The sequence below is a fragment of the Lynx rufus genome, unplaced genomic scaffold, assembly GCF_022079265.1.
Source record: "Lynx rufus isolate CCGP_SWC_20201006 ecotype Redwood Valley unplaced genomic scaffold, mLynRuf1.p SCAF_1, whole genome shotgun sequence".
NCBI classification, from domain to species: Eukaryota; Metazoa; Chordata; class Mammalia; order Carnivora; family Felidae; genus Lynx; species Lynx rufus.
Window position 1 is genome coordinate 116,429,705 of NW_025814823.1, and position 17,981 is coordinate 116,447,685.

The window sequence follows — 17,981 nt, forward strand, 5'->3', positions numbered from 1 at the left end:
ATGTGATACACTTTCATAAAACTATAATGGATACATACATACATGGATGTATACATACATATGGATATACACATAGACAAATGAATGCATGTAGAAACAAGTGAAATCTGAATACGGCCTGCAGTCTAGCTAACAGTATTGTACCTATGTCATTTTCCTGATTTTGATATTGTGCTATCTTTATGTAAGATATTACCATTGGGGAAAGCTGGGTGAGGTCCAGCTGGAGACCTCTCTGTAGCTTTTTTTTTTTCCCTGCAACTTCTTCATTTCTTATTCTATAGACTCTGATAAATATATAGTCAAAAATTAAAAAAGTTCTTAAAAACTAAAAGTTTTTTTTAAAGCTTATTGTAAGGATTACATGAGATAATGTGCCTAGAACACAAGGTTGGATTCAACTGACATTTCAATATATATTTTCTTTCTTCCCCACTCTGGGAGTGACTATTTTCACAGATATAGTAATAATGGCCTCCATATAGTGTGTTCTATGTGCTAGGCTTAATTTCCATGCATTGTTTCACTTAATAAAACCTAAAAGGCATGGGTCCTTTTATTATTCCCCATTTGCTCATAGGAAAACTAAGGTTCTGCAGTGACAAATCTCTTCTCCACTTGTTAGAAAGTGACCAAGCCTGGATTTACACCAAGGCAGTCTGTTCATGACACCACTCCATCCCCTCCAGGTTCAGCTCAGAGTATTGCATAAAGGTATGCTTTGAACCTTGGAAATCATCTACCCCAACTGTCTCAGTTTATACAAAGAAAACACGCTAGAAAGGGGAAGGGCTTTGGTCAAGAACACCTAATAAATCTGTGACTGAGCCAGGATGAGAACCCAGTGTTTGGATTCCTGGATCAGGGTATTTTCCAGTGCCCACAGGCAAGGCTGCTCACCCATATAGCATACTTCCTCTGAACCCTGCCTTGGAGACAACTGGTGCCCACAGATAGACCTGCGGGTTCTCACTCACATCCCTCACCCACCCGCACAGCTCAGGCCACTCGGGACCCAAAGGTAGGAGTGGGGCCCTGGGAGAGTGGAGGCATGGTGACCCTCTACTGCAGGCAGCCTTGAGAAGTAGGGTAGTTAGGGTCACAGAGAAGGCAAGGGCAGACCCTCTGAACTTTGGCAGGAATGGGGGTGGGAAAGGAGGCTATGTGCAAGAGGTCCCTGTTCCTGTCCCCCCCTCAGGCTCTCCTGAGTCACTTGCTCTGAGGTTGGGGCACATTCTTGAAGGGGATGGTCACAGGGATTCCAGGCCCTCTCAGGCCCTAGGCCAGTTTCTCTTCTTCCTGGGGCTGAAACCAACTCCCACCTCAGACTCAGCACCCGGTTTCCACATGGTAATATAATGACTCACTCCATTCCTATCTTGGGACCTCCTTGGACTTGGGGCAAATCGCTCCAAGTCCAGACCTGGGGTTGGTGGGCAGGGTCATCAGCCCAAGTCCTATTTCCCAGGGAGGAGGGGTGTCCCATGTATCTAGTGGAGGGTTTGACCCACGTTCAAAAGAGCACGATTGGCCCTCTTTCTCCATCCTTGTTGCGCGGCTCCCACATCCCATGCCGCCGGGCCAATCCAGGGAATGTTGGAGCATTAAGGACCCCTCCCTTTCCTCTTGTCACCTCATCGCCCTGGCAAGTCCACTGGGGAAGCAAACCCTGCAGGCTAGTGGACCAAGCGATCCTGTCCGCGGGGAGCAGCGCCCTCGTGTGGCCTCCAGGAGAAACGCGTTTATTTCCCAGCACCCTCCCCCCCAACCCCCCTCCCCACCCACGCCCCTTTCTATGCTCTCATTGAACAAGAATTTATTGAGTGCCGTTAGGTACCTGCTCTGGGGGCCCCGGGGAAGAAGATAGGTAAAATACCTGCTCTGTGAACGGTACATTCCAGTGTGTGTGTAGGTGTGGGGGGGGGGAGGGGCTGGCAATATACGACAAATACACGAGGCAGATACTAGTAGTGATAACTGTTAGAAAGAAAATGAAACTGAGAAATGTGATGGAAAAACAGGGCTGGATGGAAAAAAAGAAAAAGGTCTCCTTGAATGGGTAACGTCTAAGATGACACTTAGGTGACAGGGATCCAGTCATGTAACCATCTGGAAGGAAAACTTCCCTTGCAGAGATGAGAACTAGAAGACCCCCAGGCAGGAACAGGCTTTACATAATAGACAAAGACCAGGACAGCTAGAAAGGAATCAGCAAGAGAGAATGGTACGAGATGTGGTCATGGAGGTAGGCTAGGGCCAGACTACAGATTTTATAGGTCATGACGGAGTTTGATTTTTCTTCTAGAAGTAATAGGAATGTATTGGGTGAGGTTTGAGAAGAGTAACATAGCTTGATTACCTTTTAAAACAATTCCTATGGCTGCTGTGCAGAGAATGAACTTCGGCCAAGGAAGAGTCGAAGCAGGGGGATTATGGCAAGAGATTAAAAGCTATAGAGATAATTCAGGTGACACATGGTGGTGGCTTGGAACAGGGTAGAAGTGGAGGATGTGGGAGATGTGGTTGGATGCTGGGTTTACTTTGAAGGTAGAGCCAAGAGGACTTGCCAATAGACCACATTTTCTTCTGCTCCTTTGGCCCTGGGAACTCCATACACACACTCTAGTTGGCTCCTCTATCCTCACTGGGGGTCTGGGTTACAGAGGCAGACCCCAGGGACCCAGCTAAATTGCAAAGTTTCCAGGATCAAACAAAGGAATTTAAGACTCAGGCGTTGTGTTCTCCATGAACTGTCTCCACTTTCCATTATTAGCCCATTTAATGGGAGGGGACTCTGCCTGTTGTCTCCCTTACTCGATCTAGCCTGGCTTCTATACCCCTAGTTACTCATTAAGACATTTGTTTATCCAAATAGGGGCCCTTAGGGTGTATTGGTGACACCCAAAACAGTCCTGGGGGTGGTGGTGTTTGTATCTGATACAGAGTAGGGGGCAGGATCATCTGATGGTCTCAGTCTTCAGACCCAGGCCAGTGACTTACTCATGTTAATTTACACAAAACACAGTGGGGTCAGACCTGATCCCACAGAAAATGCACACAACATTTTTGCCCCAGGCTGGGCATTTCTTTAGAGCCTGGGAAAGATCAGGCTAGCCTTACAAACATTCTCGGGCAGCAAGGGCTGGGGAAAGCAAGCAAGAAAGGGGATTACCCAGTTGGCTCTGGAGTCAGCAGGCCCTGCTCTGTTTGTGTTGTGCTGCATGGAGGGTGGGGGTGCATTATAAATGCAGCCAGCCAGAGGGCCCCTGGCTCAAAACCTAGGACTCAAAACCTAGGACTGCACCATCCCTGGGAGTCTGTGCAAGCCTCCCCAAGATGAAGCTGCCAGGCCAGGAAGAGTTTGAAGTCTCCAGTGCTTGTGAAAATGTGCCCACAGGAGAGCTGGAGAATGGCCCTGGCTCTTGCCCCAGCCCTGACGGCACCTCAGACACAGACAGAGGGGATCGGGGGGTACCCACGGACCCTCTGCTCTTCATTCAGCTGAATGAACTTCTGGGCTGGCCGCAGGCACTGGAGTGGAGAGAGACAGGCAGGTGAGTGGGACCCAGGGAAATTTTATGGGGTCTTGCCCCTTCCCCAGCTGGTAACTCCTCCTGTTTGGGGAGATGCTCTGCCCCAATTAAGAGTTCCTCTCTGTGCTCTCCAATTCAGGCCCTCACCCTCCATGATGCTCAGTTTTCTCTGCAGTCTACTTTTGAGTTCCCCAAGACCCCAGATGAGGGGTGAATGTCCAGGAAGGGGCATGCTATGCACCACTGGGCCCAGCCTCCCCCGCCCCCCACCATTGCTCTACTTTCCCTGGCTCTCCTGTGTTCCCACAACCTGGACCTGGGAGAGATGGCCCCAATAACACAGTCTATTCCTCTCCACCACAGGTGGGTGCTGTTTGAGGAGAAGCTGGAGGTGGGTGCAGGCCGGTGGAGTGTCCCTCACGTGCCCACCCTGGCACTGCCCAGCCTTCAGAAGCTCCGCAGCCTACTGGCCGAGGGCCTTGTGCTGCTGGACTGTCCAGCTCAGAGCTTCCTGGAGCTCGTGGGTATGCTGGGAGCCTGTACAGGGAGGTCCTGAGTAGCTATGCCATTTCCCTAAGACTTCCCCCCAAAGCCTTGGAACTTTCCAGAGCTCACCCCACTGCACCCTAGGGATTATCTGTCCCTGTCACAGGGAGGAGATGGAAAAGCAGAATGGAGGAGCAACTTTCCTGAGATGCCCAGAAGGGAAAGGGAGCCAGGCAGAGGGGAAAGGGGAGGAGTGTGGGGACAGGGAGCTCTCAGGAGAGGGTTGAAGGCCCATCTCTATTCTTTAGAACAGGTGACAAGAGTGGAGTCGCTGAGCCCAGAGCTGAGAGGGCAGCTGCAGGCCTTGCTGCTGCAGAGACCCCAGCATCTCATCCAGCCCACAGGCACCAGGCCCTGCCAGGGTGAGAGGCCCCTCCCTGGGCCCAGGACCAAAAGCCCTGGGTGGGAGGGTCCCAGATCCCCCCTGCGCTTCTTGGACTAAGAGCAGCCTAACCTTGGCTCAGACCTCTCAACCCGGGGCCTCAACCCAGGCCTTGCGGGTGAGAAGCGGAGGTAACGGTGAGGGGAGAAGAATGGAGGGGCCAGAGTTTTGTGAAGGGACGCTCTTGACAGGCACCGTGCCAGGAGCTTTACATGCAGTATATTCTGATTTCATCTTCACAACCATCCTGTGAGGCAGTACCACAATTAGCCCCATTTTAGTGATGAGAAAACTGAAGCTCAATGAGGGGAACTCTAGTTTTCATAGTTTATCACGGGCAAACCTGGTCAGGGAGCCCTGGTGTGTCCACCTCCAAAGCCTGTACTCTTACTCGCTGCCTGATCGTGTTTCGAAGGGTCTGCTCATCCAAGAGAGGCTTCTCACAATGAGGAAGCCCCGCTGAAGGAACAGGTTTGTGGTCCTTCCTTGGGCAGGGCTGGGAGAGGAGTCAGGCCTCATTATTAATCAGTACCCTACCAAAATCTGCCTTCCCACGTAATCACTCATCCATGTGTCTCCTTGAACCCCCCATCCAGCGTCAGAACCCTCTGAGACGGAAGCTGCCTCCAGGGGCTGAGGCAGGGGCTGTGCTGGCAGGAGAGTTGGGCTTCCTGGTACGGCCCCTGGGGGCCTTTGTACGACTGCGGGATCCAGTGGTGTTGGGGCCCCTCACTGAGGTGCCCCTTCCCAGCAGGTGAGGCTGTGGGAGTCGGGGGTCCTGGAGCCCAGAAGGATCTCTACTGGGGAGGGGGTTGAGAAGTCTCTGGTTCAGTTCTCTGAGGGGGCATGAGTGGGGATGGTGCTCAGGGGTCTGGGGAGGGGGTGGTGGTCAGGGCTGCAAAGTAGGTGTGAACATGATGAGCGTATGAATGGGGGCTGGTAGGAAGGTCAGAGGTCAGGGCTGCCTTGTGGGATAGCAGTCTCTTATTTTCTCTGGCGCCTGGTTCCTCCCTCAGGTTTTTCTGCCTCCTCCTTGGTCCCTCCACACTGGGAAGGGGCTATCATGAGATGGGCCGGGCCATGGCCGTCCTCCTCAGTGACCGGGTGAGCTGGGCAGGCAAGCGCGTGCGTGTGTGAGTGTGTGCACGCACGCGCAGACTTTTGCCAGTGAGAGTGCACACTGTGGCCTCTAGATGTGACTGAATACAGCAATGAGGCAGAGTGTGGCTTTGTGTCTGTGCACATGAGGACTTAAGTTTTCTTGGCTACCAATGTAGCCCCCTTAACTAGGATACTGCTGGCACACGGTAGGCCCCCAATACTCACTGCATGCATGTATTAATGAAGGAATGCTTGAATGACTTGTGTCTAGCTTTGAGATTGTAAAGATTCATGTAAAGGTCCAGATCGGCATTTACTGCCCCTTTCTGCCCCTATCCCTAGCAATTCCAGTGGTCAGTTCGTCGGGCCAGCAGCCTTCATGACCTTCTGACAGCCTTGGATGCCTTCCTAGAGGAGGTGACAGTGCTTCCTCCAGGTCGGTGGGACCCGACAGCCCGGATCGCCCCACCCAAATGTCTGCCTTCCCAGCACAAAAGGTATATGGGGGTCTTCTCCACAGACCTTGGGTCCAGTTCCACTGTTGAGGAGGGGAGGGGATCCCAGGAAAGGGATACTTATCTTTGGATTCAGGGTCTGCTGGCAGAGATAAGAGTAGCCACCAGGAGGCAGCAGGCCCAGTCATATTTTGGTTGGAGATCCTCAGGCAACCTGGGTTCCCCTTCTCTTCAGGCTCCTCTCACAACTGAGGGAGGTCAAGGGCCCATCTGCCCAGCATGGGGCCCTGGCTGAGGACAGACATGGTCACTGGCCACACGCGCCCAGCCCAGAGTTACAGCGGACAGGCAGGTGAGGTGAGCTGGGTGAGAGCAGGGGTAAGGGTCCTGGGAGGGGAGAGGGGTCACAGGGGCACAGAGGTGTATGCTCACGATGGAGGGGCTCAGCCAGTCACAGGGAAGGTAGCAGGGATAGGGGCGTGGGGTGTGGGCACTTGGGTCACTGACAAACCATGGGTGGGAGGCTGTTTGGGGGCCTTGTCCAGGATGTGCGTCGGAAGGCCTTGTGGTACACCAGTGACTTCCTGGACGCGCTGCATCCCCAGTGCTTCTCGGCTGTGCTCTACATCTACCTGGCCACCATCACTAACACCATCACTTTTGGGGGTCTGCTGGGGGAAGCCACCGATGGTGCTCAGGTGAATCGGGAGATGTGAGGGGGGGGGCAGGCACAAGTTTCAGTATTCTGCTAGCTACCCCTGGGGCAATGGGTGGGCCGTGGAGGCTCCCTGGAAGTTTGGGTGGCTGTACTGAGGACTCCGGTGTCCTGTGCTGACAGGGTCCTCCGCCGGCTTCTAGGGGGTGCTGGAAAGTTTTCTGGGCACTGCAGTGGCTGGAGCTGCTTTCTGCCTGATGGCTGGCCAGCCCCTCACCATCCTCAGCAGCACGGGGCCAGTGCTGGTCTTTGAACGCCTGCTCTTCTCCTTCAGCAGGTAGGAGAACACCCCCACCCTCACCAGGCCCTCACTAGCTGCACTCTTGGCCTGATCCTGGCTGGGTCAATAGGGAAGGGAGGGAGCTGTCTGTTTGGCTCCAGGGGTACCTAACCTGGGGTAAGTGGGGAGCAGAACAGCCCTGGCAATCCCTGCCTGTCTCACTCCCCCAGAGATTACAGCTTGGACTACCTGCCTTTCCGCCTATGGGTGGGCATCTGGGTGGCCACCTTTTGTCTGGCACTAGTGGCCACAGAGGCCAGCGTGCTGGTACGCTACTTTACCCGCTTCACCGAAGAAGGCTTCTGTGCCCTCATCAGCCTCATCTTCATCTACGATGCTGTGGGCAAAATGCTGAGCTTGACCAGTGCCTATCCCATCCAGAGCCCTGGCTCTCCTGCCTACAGCTGCTTTTGCCAGTACCCAGACCTGGGAGGTGGGTGAGGGGAATACGGAGCTGGAAGAGATGGGGGAGGATGCGGGAGGGGGAGGGGATGTCCCCTTGCTGTCCCCCTTGTTAAGTTCAACAAAATCCTGAATACTTTCCCAATGACCAGCAGCACTCTTCCCCACTTTTGTTTTGAATCCATTGAGAAGTAACAGAGCAGGCCCAGTATTATCTTTTTTTTTTTTTAAGTTCATTTATTTATTTTGAGAAATAGAGCAAGCAGGGAAGGGCAGAGAGAGAGGGAGAGGATCCCAAGCAGGATCTTCACTGTCAGCGCAGAGCCCAAGATGGTCTCAAAGTCACGAACCACGAGATCATGACCTGAGCCAAAGTCAGACACTTAACCGACTGAGCCACCCAGGTGCCCCAATATCATCTTTATTTCTGACAGTGCTGATAGAAGAACATGCTTATATCTATGGGGAAACGGGCTTCCTAACAATGAAACCAAAATTAAATAGATTTACCCACCCAGTCACGGCTGCCCTGGACAGGGACTGTCTTGCCACAGAAGGGCAGAGCTAAGTTGCATGCACAGGGCAGGCAGCTTATTCCCAAGAGTGGGGAGAGGAAGGGACAGGGAGAGGCATGCTCCATTCCTTCTCTCAAATTCACCAGTCGAACAAATTGCTGCTCTTCCCTAGTCTGAGTGACTGACTGAGGGGGAGAGCAGCTCAGAGTTTTACACTTGCACATACCCCTGCACAAGGAAGCAGCAGGAATGGGGAAGAGATATCCTCTCAAGAGCGCCAGACTCTGTGTTAGGCATGAGCAAAACCAGTTCTGGTCCTGATAGAAACCCACAGATTGGTGTGCTCATCTTTTAAGCAAACATTTGCTAGGCATCTGCTCTGGCTGGTCCTATGCCGGGCACCAGGGATACAGAGACGTAAGGAATTGGTAGGGACTGGGAGATGTCCTGAGGAGCACAGCATTTAGGGTCAGAAGACAGATGAGTCAGAACTAAGAACTTTCTGGCTCAGTTGGATCCATGAGATCAGGCTCCTGAGGGGCTGGAGAAGCTTTCCAGAGGAGGCACATATACCCAAATTGTTCTCTGCTTCCCAGGAAATGAGTCTCAGTGGAAGAAGACAGAACCAAAAGACAGAGATGACATCTCAAGCATGGTGAGGGCCAGTTCCTGGGAGAGTCCTGGGAAAGACATGGTGGAAGCCAAAGAAGTCAGTGGTTCCTGGCTTTTCCCTCCCCACAGGCTAGGGAAACCCTTACAGTTCACAGAGGCCCAGACATTTGCTGTGGCTGGAGACCTCCTATCCTGGGCCCTTGGTGTCTCAGTGAGTGTCAGTCAATGTTTATTCTGCCACCCATAACCCCATACCTGAACACCCCTCCATACAGGACCTAGGCCTGGTCAATGCCTCCTTGCTGCCCCCACCTGAGTGTGCCCGACGGGGAGGCCACCCTCGTGGTCCCGGCTGTCATATAGTCCCAGACATCGCCTTCTTCTCTGTCCTCCTCTTCCTTACTTCTTTCCTCATAGCCACGGCCCTCAAGCATGTAAAGACAAGCCGCTTCTTCCCCTCTGTGGTGAGTGTTACCTCTGTCTGTGGGAGAGTACTGCCTCTTGGCCTTGGGCCCTGTCTGTGAATGGGAAAGGGTAAAGAGGGAGGGGGCTGGCAGGCCTGAACCTGACCAAGTGTCCACTGTGTGGCCAGGTGCGCAAAGTGCTCGGTGACTTCTCCTCAGTCCTGGCCATGCTGCTGGGCTGTGGCCTCGATTCCTTCCTGGGTCTAGCCACACCAAAGCTCATGGTGCCCAGCGAGTTCAAGGTGAGAGCTGGGAGTGTAGAACAGAGGGGAGAGCAGGGCCAGCAGACAGGACTTTGGAGGAGGAAGATGAATGGATACCATGCTTTTCTTCCTCTGAGCTTCCATTTCCTTGCTCATAAAATACAAATAGTAATAATAATGACCTCACGGAGTTGTTGTGAGGATTAATGAGGTGTTGCTGCCAACACAGTGGGTACCGAAAACATGGGAGTTATTATTATAAATTAGGGGTTAAGAGGTTGGGTTCTAGTCAGCCAGCCCTGGGCTCGAGATCCAGTTCTGCCACTTCCTAGCTGTGTGACTTTAGGCAAGCCAACCCACATTTCTCATCAATGAGCCTCAATTTATTTACCAGTAAAATGGAAATAATAAATAACAATAGCTGCTACTCTATAAGTTGTTCTGAGGTTCACAGAAGATGAGTGTAAGTCACTCATCTGGCACATACCAAGATCTCAAAAAATGTTACTTATTGTTGTCATAGGTTGGCCCTACCCACCCTACTACTCCGCACTGTCTTCTTTGCACCCCTGTTTGCCGGCTCTGATCTGCTAAAGCTGGAGCTCCCTCCCAAGGGCACGGCAGTGCACAGGACAAGGCTTAGCACGGACTTAGCACCTAGACTTTGCCTGTGCATTTGGAGACCTCCTCTCCAGCTTCCCCCAGGACAGGAGAGCAGGGAGACTCCACCTGGGGTAGCCTCAGGGGCTCAGAATCTGAGATGGCAACTGGGGTCCCCTCCCCCACACAGACGCTTATAATCAGAGCAGACGCAGACACACCCAGCCCTGCCCTGGCCCCAGATCAAGGCAGGTTTGAGCCTGAGTCGCCCCACCCTGGTTGTAGGGGGCGGGGGGTGCCTAGGGAGGAGGGCTCTGTACATCAAGAAACGTGGGCAGGCCTCACCCACCATCTCCTCCTCTTGCAGGGAGGGAGGGCACCTGAGAACCAAAATCCAGAGCCCCTGGCTCCAGCCCAACTCCCAGGCTGGTTCCCCTTCTTCTGCCCTCTTTTAAGGCACTGGAATGCTTTCAACCAGTTGTACATGCACATGTACTGCTCCCACCTACCACCCAGGGTCTTGGAACTGGGGTAAGGGGGTTGGGGGTTATGGAGGAATGCCAAAGCCGGGGTGTGCAGGTGAGGTGCCTTGGGAGACCCTCTCTAACTTGTCCACGGAATGCCCTCTCCCAGCCCACACTCCCTGGGCGTGGATGGCTGGTGTCACCTTTTGGAGCCAACCCCTGGTGGCTGAGTGTGGCAGCCGCCCTCCCTGCTCTGCTGCTGTCTATCCTCATCTTCATGGACCAGCAGATCACAGCGGTCATCCTCAACCGTGCCGAATATAAACTGCGGGTAAGACCTGCTGGGTAGGACCAGAGACCCCTAGACCAAGGTACAGAAACTCCAGGGTGGGGTCCAGGTCCTCCCTCTCCCACTCCAGAGGACAGAGAGCCCAGATCTGGCTTAGTTTCATCCTCGATGCTCCACCACTACCTGCAGAAGGGAGTTGGCTTCCACCTGGACCTCTTCTGTGTGTCTGTGCTGCTGCTGCTCACATCAGTGCTTGGGCTGCCCTGGTATGTCTCAGCCACAGTCATCTCCCTGGCCCATATGGACAGTCTTCGGAGAGAGAGCACAGCTTGTGTCCTGGGAGAACCCCGCAGCTTCCTGGGCATCAGGTGAGGCCAATATTGAGGAGGCCAGAGTGAGAGATCCGTCCGTAAGGTGGTGTAGGGGAGTACACGGCAGAGTGATTTGGACAGCTTAAATTCTAAGCCTCCAGAGGGCTCTCTCACTACTCCATAAGCACTGCAGTGGGGTGAATGGGTGGGTTCCGGGCTGAGATGGGCGTGTCAGGTCTTCCCTCTTCTTCTTGGCCATGGGTGTGGGAGGGCCCGTGGGAGGAGCCTCATGGACACAAAGGCTGAGGTGGCCAGGGCCAAGGGAGGGTGAGGTGCCACCTAACAACCCCCTCCCCCGTCCCCGCCCCCCTGCAAGGTAGGAGTGCCTCACTGATGTTACAAAGTTACTGTGACAAAAACAATTTTCTAACCGTTGGAAATAAATCCGTGGAAAGTTTATGAAATCAACTTTGAAACTGTGAAATGAAAGTTTTTATGGCAGTGTAAAAATCGCTAACGTTGCACCAAAATAAAAAATAAAAACAAAGAGCAACTATGAGCTTGAGCTGATGGAGAGGCCTGGAACATCCCAGCTCAAGTGCCCTGCCCCTTCCTTTCCACCAATTTTGCACATGATGCTAAGGCCCCCTCCCTGCCAGGCTACTATTGGGGGGGTGGGGGGGAAGGGCTCTCTCCACTTCCCTCCTGCCAGTGCCTGTAGTGGCGTCTGGTCAGCATCTCCAAGCCACGCACCCTGGGGGCTCTCCCAGCCCCTAGCTAACTCTTCCCTCACCCCACAGGGAGCAGAGGCTGACAGGCCTGGTGGTGTTCATCCTCACAGGAGCCTCCATCTTCCTGGCACCTGTACTGAAGGTACCTTTGTTAGGCTGGCATCAGGGGCAGTGCAGTAATAATAACAAATACAGCAAGAACTGACACTGGCTAAATACTTACTGTGCACTAGGCACCGTGTTAGGTTTTCTCCACACTTGGTCTCATTTGATCCTCACGTGAACCCTGAGAGACATTCATACTTCACCAATGAACAAACTGAAGCTTGTTTTGAGAGAGAGAGAGAGAGACAGAGAGAGAGAGAGAGAGAGAGAGAGAGAGAGAGAATCTTAAGCAGGCTCCACGCCCAGCTCAGAGTGCAACGCAGGGCTGGATCTGACAAGCGTGAGATCACAACCTGGGCCGAAATCAAGAGTCGGACGCTTAACCAACTAAGCCACCCAGGTGCCCCAAGGAAACTGAAGTTTAAAGAGATTAAGTAGCTTACAAAAGGCCACCAAAAGAGCTAGTTTCTCAGATCTATCTGAGAATCCAAACTCTTACCCGGTGGGTTTTCTACCCAGTGGAGCCGGGTATGGGCACGCTACCATCCCCTATGGGCCAAGAGGTATGGCAGTCTTGCTCCAGCCTGCCAACAAACCTCAGACTAACAGTGTGATCATCACATCCCAGGAAAACCTTGAGACAAAACGCCTTCACTTCTCCCTTACCAGATGTTTATAGAACACCTGCCATGTGCAAGGCTCTGCTAGGCACTTGGGAGAAGTGGCAGGGAGGAAGGGGAGACAGGAGTATTGAAAAGAGATATGGAGCCAAGCCCCTATCAGCAACATACACACATGAACAAAAATTAAGTAATAAGTAATCGTAGAAAGGTTCAACAAGCTAAGGCGAGGACACGGAGAATGGCATACAAGAGTCACCAGGGAGGAAAGGTTTGGGGAGGGAAAGGTCATGGAGGCTGGGTGAGAGTAGAGTAGTTGAAAGAGCCAGATAGACTGGATTGGCTGCTTGCTAACTAGGTGACTCTCATTCAGCAGTTATTTACTGAGCATAAACCATATGCTAGGCACTGTTCCAAAGACTGGGGATAGAGTGGTGATCAAAAGAGACCATCCACTGCTTGCAGTCTGGTGAGAAGAGACAGAAAAAAAAAATTAAAACAATACAACAGGAAAATTTCAAATAGTGATTACTTCTAATGAAAAATATAAGAGCGTAAGGTGATTAAGAGTGCCAGGGGTCTACTTTAGATTGAAAGGTGTCAAGACACCCCACCACTTCTGGGATATCAAGAGATGAGCAGTGAGAAGCCTGAGTAGCGAGAAGGAAGTCAAGGAAGAAGATTTTAGGTAGAGGGAAATAGCAAAGCAAAGCAAAGGCCTTGCAAAGGATAGAAATAAACCTCGGCATATTGAGAGAAGGAAAGGAAGCCATATAGCAGGAACAGAGGGAGCGAAGAAGAAAGTGATAGATAAGATAGGAGAAGTAGGCCAGGTAGTGGACAAGTTAACTTAATCTCTCTGAAACCCATTTCCCCCTTTTGTGAAATGGAAATTATAAAATTTACCTCATCTGACCACCTTGAAGCTTCAGTATCAGGCATGCAAAGTGGGAAAGGAAGAGAAAGACTTGGGTCAACTTAGGTGTGGATGCTGCAGGCTGGGGTTGGAGCCTAAGGCTGGGGTGGGGATGGAGGTGAGGGAGTGTGGGTCTGGGCAGCTAGCAGAAGTGAACTCCTTTGCCAGCTCTCTACTTTTTTTCTACCAGTTCATCCCGATGCCTGTGCTCTATGGAATCTTCCTGTACATGGGAGTGGCAGCGATTAGCAGCATCCAGGTGGGCCCATTAGAATCACCAAGCAGTCTCACTCCTCCTCTTCTTTCCTGCTGGTGCCTTCTGCTTATACTTGCCCAGTCCTCTCCTCTCCTCTTCCTGTCTCTCCTGGGCTCAGGAACTCTGATGCCAGGCTCTGAATGGGGAGGGCGCCAAGGGAGCCTTCTGACTTCCCGCTCACGCTGGACTTGGACAGCTAACAGTGACACCCTCCAGGCTGAACACCCTGCTCTCCTCCTCCTCCTCTTATTCCCCTAGTTCACAAAGAGGGTACAGCTATTATTGATGCCAGCAAAACACCAGCCAGACCTCCTCCTCTTGAGACATGTGCCTCTGAGCAGGGTCCACCTCTTCACAGCTATCCAGCTTGCCTGCCTGGGTCTGCTTTGGATAATCAAATCTACTCCTGCAGCCATCATCTTCCCCCTCATGGTAACTTGGGGCAAGGTTGGGTAATGTCCTGGGGGTCCTGGGAGACTCTGAGCCTGGAAGGGTGGCCAAAGCCTACACAGGAGGAAGACATTCCCCTCTCACTTGCCCTAGCTCTGGTTGCGAGTTTTAGGACAAAGAAAGATGGCCGAGAGATGCCTATGGATAGGTTAGTCTTGGGATACCAGATTCAACTCTATTTTTCTAACCTCTTTGGGCTGATCAACCACAAGTAGGAATATAAAGTCCAAAAGAAAACTGAGGTCCTGGGAGAGGTAATACAGGCACTTTTATTACTCAGTGAGGTGATAACACAGGTGGCTTCTGGCCTTATTCTTACACTCTGAGGAAGTTAAGAGCCATAGGCTTTGTAGTAGGACCAACCACATCCCAGCTATGTGACTTCTGAGAAGTTTCTAAACTCTCAAGGCCTCAGTTTCTTTCTCTATACAATGGGAACAATTATATCTACCTCGTAGGAATGTGTTAGCATTAAGTGAAACAATACACAGTGTCTAGTACATAGGAAGTGCTCAACGAATGTTACTGTAGTTCATGTTTCTGCTGCTATTGCTGACAGCTCTGGGTTTTGTTTGCACCCCTGCAGTTGCTGGGCCTGGTGGGGGTCCGAAAGGCACTGGAGTGGGTCTTCTCACCACAGGAACTCCTTTGGCTGGACGAGCTGATGCCAGAGAAGGAAAGGAACATCCCTGAGAAGGGACTGGAGCCAGAGTACTCACTTAGTGGTGACACTGAAGATGTAAGCCGCAGGATGGGCCCTCTCAGGAGAAGGGGGCAGGAGTGGGGAAGACCTTCTTGACCAGGAATTATCCCTAAAGTCTAATATTTCTATTAAGCCTGAACACAATCACTCCCCTTAGCTCCTCACTGACACAGGTACACCGAAGGGGTGAGGGAAATCTTTCTTTATAGGGCAAGGGCCCTAGTTTATCAACCCATGGGATTGGAAAGGTCTGATGACAATTTGGTGGGCTTTTTCAACCTTGATCTTTGTCTCAATGTGGGTTTATATCCTTTCACTTTCTGGGTCCCTTTCTCTCTGCTCTGTCTCTGCCTATTCCCAACTCATCTTGGGATCTTTCTTCCACAGTCAGAGCTGATGTATCAGCCAAGGGCTCCAGAAATCAACATCTCTGTGAATTAGCTGGAGTAGGAGGAATTTGGGAGTAGAGACTCCAGGAAACTGAGCATGAGGTGAGGATGTGAGGAAAGTGCCCCTGGAGTCAGGGATGGGGAAGTGTGCACTCAGACCTTGGAAACTTCCAGTGTGCTGACTAGCCTGTTTTGCCTTCATGTTCCAGTCCCTCATGAACCCCAAAGTAGAGGAGGGAATAGAACGGTCTCCCCAGAGGGAAGAATGACATAAGCCAGGGTACCTGGGCTTGGCTCCCTGCGGCACTGAAGTCTGGCCAGTAGAGGGAGCTGAAGCTCACACCAAATTAGATGTAGAGATGGGGGGTGGAAGGGGTGTTGGTGGGAGGAAGAGGTAAGATGATGAAAGAATGTAGGGAACTGGGGAGGAGATGAAAGGAAGATAAATGTCCCTGCTGCTTTCCTTCGCCCTGGAGGCCACTTCCTTAGGCTGCTGAGAACCACACTCCAGACAAGTGGAGGGATTCTGTCACTTGCCCACTTTGCCATTCCTTCAATTTTTATTCCTCCACTTATGAAAACATTTTATGAATACTGTACTTAAGGAGTATTTAGATACTAGAGAGACAGGGGTAAGATAATCATGGTCCCTAACTTCATCAGTTTAAATTCCACTGGGAAAGACCAACAGGCAATTGTTGGAGTGGGATAGAGGTGGCTAAGGGAAGCACCAGCTGTGGGAGCAGAGAGGCCTCTAAGCCCTTCTTGGAGGGTGGCGAAGGTGGGGTGGTGGGAGTTGGAGAAAAGGAAGGGGTGCATAACTTGAAATTTGAAGAATGAATAAACACTGTGCAGGATAAGATGGAGGGACATGTTCTAGGCCGAGGGTGCGGCATGTGCAAAAGCCTGGTGTTTTTCCCCTGTGATAAGCTGAATTTCTGGGGTCATAGAACCCCCTTCTATCCATGCTTTTCCAAGCTCTAGAGTGCAAGAAGCCCCACCATTTGCAATGGAAAATTCTAGAGGCCAGAGGGAGAAAGGGCAATTCAGTGGCAAACCCAGAATAAGATCCAATTTTTCCTTATCCCCTACCAACTCCTTTGCCTTGTTCTTTGACCTACTGTGCCCCTGAGCACTTGCTCTGACTCAACTATGTCTTCTCTTCGTTCACAGGTGTTTACTCAGGAAGTTAGGACATTGTTGGTTTTTGGCTTAACAGCCAGATGTTCAGTCGTCTGGGAACAATGGGCAGGACTGGAGGGCAACTGGCCAAGACTTGTATTGCCCTCCTGAGCAGGAGGTAGAGAGTGGCAGGGAACAAGGGGGTCTGCTGGTAAGCCCTGGTGACTGACTAGGCCCTATTCACTCTCTATCCCATTAAAGGGACCTGGAAGCCCTTCCTATTTTAAACTTTCTGCCCTTACAAATTCTTCTTTACAGAATTGGGGGTCTTCAGGAAACTTTCTTCAGTTTGCAAAAGGGGAAAGAAAACTTTCCAGAAAAATTATTTCTCTATTTAAAAGTTTTCTATACATAAAAAAAAACTTTACTGATTTTTGACCACAAAAGTAAATGAGGTTATTGAAAATATCAAAACATCAAAGACACATATAATTTTGAAATGAAAACCATGCCAGTGATAACCAGTGTTCACATTTTAGTGTATATTGTTCAGATTTATTTCAAGGGACACATTAATATTTTTATTAAAATGGGATTATACTCTTGAGTTCTACATGTTTGTCACTTAATGTGAGTTGAATATGTTCCCCTGTTGGTACATACATCCTTTATCTACCTCATTCTTTTTGTAATCTGCATAGAATGAATAACCTTATAATCTGAAAAAGGTATCATATATACAAGAGAGTATATAAAATGTCTTCTGCAAGTACAAGAATTTCTTCAGAGTATATACCTAGGAGTGAAATTAAAGAGTAATGATAGAGCACTTGTGTATGTCAGTTCATCTGTGAATTTTAAAGTTAAAAATTATATTTAATCTAGCATCTAGCATTTTAGTTGTTTTAGTCAGGAAGGCTATTCAAAAAGTTTAATCCATACAAGGCCAGAAGTGGAAATTCTTTTTTCTATAATGTTTTATTTTTAAGTAAATTCTCCCCCCAATTTGGGGCTCAAACTCACAACCCCAAGATCAAGAGTTGCACACTCCACCATGAACCAGCCAGGTGCCCCAGAAGTGGAAATTTTGAAGGCTCTTTTTAGTGCCTTTTTTTTTAAAGATGTTGTTTTTTTATTTTTTATTTTTTTATTTTTAAATTTTTTTTTCAACGTTTTTTATTTATTTTTGGGACAGAGAGAGACAGAGCATGAACGGGGGAGGGGCAGAGAGAGAGGGAGACACAGACTCGGAAACAGGCTCCAGGCTCCGAGCCATCAGCCCAGAGCCCGACGCGGGGCTCGAACTCACGGACCGCGAGATCGTGACCTGGCTGATGTCGGACGCTTAACCGACTGCGCCACCCAGGCGCCCCTATTTTTTATTTTTGAGAGAGCAAGAGTACCCAAGTGAATGAGGGGGAGAGAGAGAGAGAGAGAGAGAGAGAGAGAGAGAGAGGGAGAAGGAGGGAGGGAGGGAAGGAGAGAGAGAGAGAGAAGTGGGTCTCACCTGGTGGGGCTTGAGTTCACCCATGTGGGACTTGAACTCACTAACGGTGAGATCATGACCTGAGTCAAAGTGAGATGTATAATGACTGAACCACACAGGTGCCCGGCTCTTCTAAATGTTTTTTTAAAAAGGCTCCTAACATTACAGCCTGAGTACCTATTGATTGAGAGAAATATATACCAAAAGTATAATTTAAACTTAGATAGTTATGCATTTTACTCATTTCTTTTTTTTAATTTTTTTCAACGTTTATTTATTTTTGGGACAGAGAGAGACAGAGCATGAACGGGGGAGAGGCAGAGAGAGAGGG

The 17,981-nt window shown here is 50.7% G+C and overlaps 1 protein-coding gene across 1 annotated transcript; it reads left to right on the plus strand.

The window, feature by feature from the left end:
- Positions 1-3,336: 3,336 nt before the first annotated feature.
- Positions 3,337-15,094, plus strand: SLC4A9 (solute carrier family 4 member 9). Its single transcript, XM_047085685.1, has 21 exons — positions 3,337-3,554; positions 3,897-4,057; positions 4,328-4,441; positions 4,877-4,932; positions 5,058-5,215; positions 5,478-5,565; positions 5,905-6,059; positions 6,253-6,369; positions 6,541-6,715; positions 6,876-7,009; positions 7,183-7,445; positions 8,526-8,584; positions 8,817-9,005; positions 9,134-9,247; positions 10,442-10,603; positions 10,751-10,929; positions 11,673-11,745; positions 13,435-13,503; positions 13,759-13,932; positions 14,537-14,689; positions 15,041-15,094. Exons 1-21 carry the CDS (start codon positions 3,337-3,339, stop codon positions 15,092-15,094), a joined length of 2,865 nt encoding a protein of 954 aa, XP_046941641.1.
- The last annotated feature ends 2,887 nt before the right edge of the window (positions 15,095-17,981 follow it).

Excerpts from the sequence above, each read along its gene's own strand:
- SLC4A9 (XM_047085685.1), top strand. The coding sequence starts at position 3,337 with ATGAAGCTGCCAGGCCAGGAAGAGTTTGAAGTCTCCAGTGCTTGTGAA. Across the intron at positions 4,933-5,057 it reads AAGCCCCGCTGAAGGAACAG|CGTCAGAACCCTCTGAGACG; the intron begins GTTTGTGGTCCT and ends CCCCCCATCCAG. Across the intron at positions 7,446-8,525 it reads CCAGTACCCAGACCTGGGAG|GAAATGAGTCTCAGTGGAAG; the intron begins GTGGGTGAGGGG and ends TCTGCTTCCCAG.